Genomic DNA, 6,000 nt, shown 5'->3' with positions numbered 1-6,000 from the left:
CTTCAATCAAAACTTAAGATCAATAGAAAAGCTTTAGATAATAATGAGAAATGTGCTTAGTATGTGTACTCAAGATTGAAAGAAATGGCAGCAGCTTGAGTTTATCCTTGAATTGAGAATAATAAGGACAAGATCAACTTCATAGTAGAGAGCTTACTGAAGCAGACACACATGCTCTTTAGTGATTCTGCATGACAGGAAAAGACTATGCAAAAGCTCAACAATCTACAACAGAGTAGAAGAGCTCTCTTTGACTTTCTGCCTGAATTTAATCAGCTACTGCTGGAAGCTGGTGGTTATGAATGAGATAATCATATTAAAAAGAAGTATTTGAAGTCCATCCTAAGCATGGAGCTGAGGGAAGGCATGATGGGTGTAAGAGAATCATCTCTTTACAAGAATTACTGCAAGGAGCTTAGATTAGTTGATCATCAACTCTCTGAGCTTAAGACTTTAAGACAGTGATCTAAACATCATGAGGACAGATCTTCTTCAGATCATATAATGTCTAATCTACACTCTTCACTTTGTCATACTGTTCTTGATTGATGAAATCAGTCTCAAGCTTCTACTGATGATCTGATGAATCTCTCTCCTGGTGCTGTGACCCCAAGTGCTCATCACATCAAATTGATAAATCAGACAGAGATTAATCAATTAAGAGAGCAAGGCCTGTGCCTGAAATGCAGAGTTAGAGATCATATGATTAAGAGCTACCTGTTCAAACCTCCCAGACACCCTGCCACTCTCATGATAGCTAAGATGATTTCCAAGCTGGTACTGAATAATGACAATATGGATATAAGTGAGAATTCAGGAAAAAGAGTAACTTCAATCAAAAGACACTGGAAGAAGTAAAATAAAAAGCTTATGAAGAAGTAATAAAGAAGATTTAAATCTAAGATGATATTCAAACCCTTCACTGTCAATGCTCTAGTAGATAATGCCTTTTTGACTAGAGTAATGATAGACAGTGAATGTAATGTCTATGATCTTATTTCTCAATTCTACATTAACAAGTATAAGCTCCTGTGCATTGAAATTCCTCTTGTTAAAATGACTGGCTTTGAAGACTCTATAGGACTCTCCACAAGCATGATGACTGGCATTTGAATTGATATAGATGATTGTATAACTGAATAAGCCTTTCTCTACATGATGAATGAATCACATGGTCATGATATGTATCTAGGTGACCTCTAGCTGACCCAGTAAAAGGTGACTATGATCTCTTATCAAAGAATTGTAAGATTTGAAGAGAGTGGCATAGAGATAGAGTCTAGTTCAAACACAAAAGCTGATGTGATTCTTATCTCTGTCATAAGCTTCTCTAGGCTTGTGAGCACTTGAGAGAAGTGAAACATCAAGATTTTCACTGTCAGTTAGACTGACATTTAAAAGACTCTAGAAGTAAAATCAAAGATTGACTCTAGAGAAAAGCTGTCTGAACATTATCATGAGTTTTTGAATATATTTGATAAGAAAGCCACTGATGCTCTACCCCTACTTCATGACCCAGGTAGAGATCATGGGATTGAACTAATTAAAAAGACTGATGATAGCACAGAACAACCCCCTTGAGGCTCATTATATAATATATCTTGAGAGGAACTACTGGCTTTGTGAAAGACTCTTACAGATTATCTAGATAAGGGTTTTATTAGGGTGAGCAACTCCCCTGCAGCCACCACTATACTATTCATGAAGAAGCCTGGGGGTGAGCTAAGATTCTGTGTAGACTATCAAGCTCTTAACAAAATACCTGAAAGAATTGATATCCTCTATCATTAATCAGTAAGACTCTACAGTGAATTAGACAGGCTAAATGATTCACTAAGCTGGACATTATTGCAGCTTTTCACAAGATTTGAATCACAGAAGGTGATGAGTGGATGACAGCCTTTAGAACCAGATATGAGCTATTTGAATGACTGATTACATCCTTTGCTTTGGCCAATGCTCCAAGCACATTTCAAAAATATATCAACTGGAAATTATGTGGATATCTGAATGACTTCTGCTTAGTCTATTTAGATGACATCTTGATATTTTCCTTAATAAGCTTACAGGAGCATTGTGAGCATGTACAGAAGATGCTTATGTGTCTATAGAAAGCAGGCCTGCAGGCAGACATCAAAAAGAGTGAGTTCAAGGTGAACAGCATAAAATATCTTGAATTTATCATTGAAGCAGAAAAGGGTATATAAATAGATTCAGAGAAGGTTAAAGCTGTTTTGAAATAAGCAACATCTACTACTCTTAAGAGTATATGAGGATTTTTAGACTTTGCCAATTTCTATAGATGATTTATCAGGGATTTCTCAAAGATCACAATCTCACTGATGATTCTTACATGTAAGAATGTTTCTTTTTTGTAGATGAGCAAGGTTGAGAAAGCTTTTAAGTATTTAAAATCAATGTTTATCTTCACTTCAATTCTGCTTCAATTTGACCCTGACTATGAGACTATATTGAAAATGAACTTCTCAGATTACATCTCAGAAGAAGTGCTGCTACAATATGATGAGCAGAGCATTCTACACTTATGTGTCTTCTTCTCTCACAAGCATTCACCTGCGGAATGCAACTATGAGATTCATGATAAGAAGTTATTAGTGATAATTGAGTGTTTAAAGAAATGAGACACTGAGCTATGAAGTGTAAAGGAATTCAAGATTCTCACAGATCATAAGAATCTAGAATACTTCATGACTACACACAGACTAAATAAAAGACAGCTACATTGAATGGATATTCTCTATTGATTCAACTTCAGAATTGATTACTGATCAGAGAAGTTGAACACTGAACTAGACACTCTATTACAAAGAGAGCAGAACATGCTACAGAGCACTGATGATGAGAGAATCAGACAGAGACAAGCTCAACTACTTAAGTTTAACATACTGACATATGAAATGAAATCAATAGTGACTGCTGCCAGTGTGAAATTTGAGATGTTTCTTTAAGCTCAGTGAAATGAGACTCATAAAAATAACAAGATTCTGCAGTGTTTGAAGCAAACTTTTCATGAGAGAAGATTCAGATTTTCTTCTGAACTCAGCATTAAGGCCTCTGTCTCTGAGTGCTCTTTAAATGAAAATGAAGAGCTTCTCTTTCAAGATTGTAAGTGAGTGTCAGACTTCAAACCTCTTCAAATCAGATTAGTGCATGAGACTCATGACTCATCTCTTATCAGTCATCCTGGGTGAGAGCAAACAGCAGAAGTTTTAAGACATGAGTTCTACTGGTCAGACTATGTTGCTGATGTGAGAAGAATGATCAAAAACTGTTATCTTTGCAGATTAAACACTGCATAAAGAGATTGATGTCAGGGACTGCTTAAGCCTCTTCTTATTTCTGAACACATGTGGCAGAAGCTTTCTATGAACTTTATTGTGAACTTACTGAGCTCTAAAGAATACATGAACATCATGATTATAATGAACAGACTGATCAAGGAAGTTATATTAAAAGCAGTTAAGAAAACTGATGCAGAGACAGTGACTAGAGTGTTTCTTCACAACATCATCTCTCAACATGACATTTTTAAGGTGATAGTGTCAGATTGAGGGTCAGCTTTCACAAACATATTTTGAACTCAGATGTGTGAGAAATTAGACATTAAGAGATGACTCTTCACAGTCTATCACTCAGAGACTGATGAAGCTACAGAGCAAATGAATCAGACTCTGAAAATCTATCTATGCAAGTACATTAGCTTTCAACAAAATGACTAGTATGAATGACTCTCTCTAGCAGAGCTGGTCATCAATAATAGAGATGCTGCCTCAATGAGTGTAAGCTTATTCTTTTTAATACATCTTTTCCACATCTTCTTCATTGATATAGCTGATGCACCCCCCATTGAAATATCACATAATCTCATTGAGTTTGTGAATAATTATATGAGGAAGGCCTGTAAAGTGTTGAAGTGAGCTCAAGTAAAAATGACAGATGCTCAGCAATCTCAAGAGAAATATATGAATAGATGAAGAGACTCAGCTTCAAGCTTTTAACCTGAAGATAAGATCTGATTGAGCTTAGAGAACATGAGAACTAATCATCTGTGCAAGAAGCTGAACATGAAATACAATCAATATATCATGTTAGAAAAGATAGAATCTCATGTTTACTAACTGAACATCTCACTCAGCATTCACAATGTCTTTAATGTAAAGCTTCTACATGCTGCAGTGATGAATTCTCTATCTAGTCAGAGACAAACTGACTGACAATCACTCACTATAGAGACTTCAGAAGAACCTGAGTTTGAGATTGAGAAAATTCAGAGTGAATGAATCTATCAGAGAAAAAAGCAATACCTTGTTAAATGAATAGATTGAGCTGAGTCTATGTGAAATGACATGAGTCTTCTATAAGAAGTAAAGGCATTGAATGCTTGGGAGGCCTCTCAGCAGGCAAAATTAGATATAAAGAGAGCTTTAAATAGTTGTAAAGACTCATAACAAAGAGGGAGAAGAGAGGTATTATAAGAGGTTGAACCTCTAGATTTGCTCTGACTGGCTGACTCAACCTAGCCATCATTTGCATGTGCACACATGATCATGCTATGTGAGCTTGCTTAAGCTCAAGTTCTCATCTCATTCTTTTCTTCCCTTTTTCAAGCAATTTATCCTTGTTATATAGAAGGACTAGCCTCTAGTTCTTAGAGCTTAACTCTTTACATACTGCCTTAAAGTCTTAAGCTCAGAGAGTTGATGATCAACTAATTTAAGCTCCTTGCAGTAATTCTTATAGAGAGATGATTTTCTTACACTCATCATGCCTTCCCTTAGCTTCATGCTTAGAGTGGATTTCAAATACCTCTTTTTAATGTGATCATCTCATCTGTGACTACCAGCTTCCAGCAGTAGCTGATTAAATTCAGGCAGAAAGTCAAAGAGAGCTCTTCTACTCTGTCATAAATTGTTGAGCTTTTGCATAGCCTTTTTCTGTTATGCAGAATCACTAAAGAGCATGCATGTCTGCTTCAGTAAGCTCTCTACTGTGAAGTTGATCTTGTTCTTATTATTCTCAACTCAGAGGTAAACTCAAGCTGCTGTCATTTCTTTCAGTCTTGAGTACACATATCAAGCACATTTCTCATTATTATATAAAGCTTTCTCATTGATCTTAAGTTTTGATTGAAGCTTTAGCTCCTACTGAGAGTAGTGCTTCAGATTAGAATCATCATACTTCTCACAGTCTGATAGCTTGGTCTTTGGTCTTCTGACTGCAATGAGTGATTGTGAGTTCAATTGAGAGAGAATTGATGTCAGAGTGTTCAAAGCTTGTTGTAGATTAGCTATTTCAGCTTGCTTAGTGCTATTAAATTTCTGTTCTCATACTGAATCTGTTCCTGCTGTTGAAGAAAGGTCATTCATTGTTGTTCAAAGCTGCTGAGAGCATCCCTGCTCATTACTTTGTGTTGATTCATTTGTGTATTTGTTGTATAAGTCTGTTACTTTATCTCATTCAGCTAGACATTTTCAATGTTGCTCATTTATTTGTTAGCATGATTGCTAATCAAGTCTATTCATATATCAGTGCTATCACTGAACTTCATGATACAGAATTTAAGGCTTTCAATAGTCTATCATATGTCAGCACATTTGCTGAGCTTCATGATATAGAATTAAAACTCTCAGTAACCTATCAATGAAAAGAGTGAAGCAATTCATAATGTAAAGAGTTAAGCTCTAAGAACTAGAGGCTAGTCCTCCTATATAATAAGGATAAATTGCTTGAGAAAAGGAAGAAAAGAATGAGATGAAAACTCAAGCTTAAGCAAGCTTACATAGCATGATCATGTGCGCACATGCAAATGATGGCTAGGCTGAGTCAGCTAGTCAGAGCAAATCTAGAGGTTCAACCCCTTATAAAATCTGATCAAACTCAGAATTATTATAACTGTCATATTTATTCAAGATTAAGAGTTGATATTAATCAATCATATAATATTATATATATTTATCAAATATTTTTTTAAATCAAATC

At 35.5% G+C, this 6,000-nt stretch overlaps 1 protein-coding gene across 1 annotated transcript; it reads left to right on the top strand.

Annotated features, from left to right (window-relative positions):
* Nucleotides 1-348: 348 nt before the first annotated feature.
* PAAG_12061 (hypothetical protein) lies at nt 349-858 on the top strand (the record flags this gene model as incomplete). Its single annotated transcript, XM_015847601.1, has 2 exons — nt 349-375; nt 559-858. The coding sequence occupies 2 exons, from the start codon at nt 349-351 to the stop codon at nt 856-858; spliced, it is 327 nt and encodes a 108-aa protein (XP_015702751.1).
* Between the last annotated feature and the right edge of the window lie 5,142 nt (nt 859-6,000).

Source organism: Paracoccidioides lutzii, assembly GCF_000150705.2.
Source record: "Paracoccidioides lutzii Pb01 unplaced genomic scaffold supercont2.15, whole genome shotgun sequence".
In the NCBI taxonomy this organism is placed as follows: Eukaryota; Fungi; Ascomycota; class Eurotiomycetes; order Onygenales; family Ajellomycetaceae; genus Paracoccidioides; species Paracoccidioides lutzii.
This window is presented reverse-complemented; position numbering and strand designations above follow the sequence as displayed.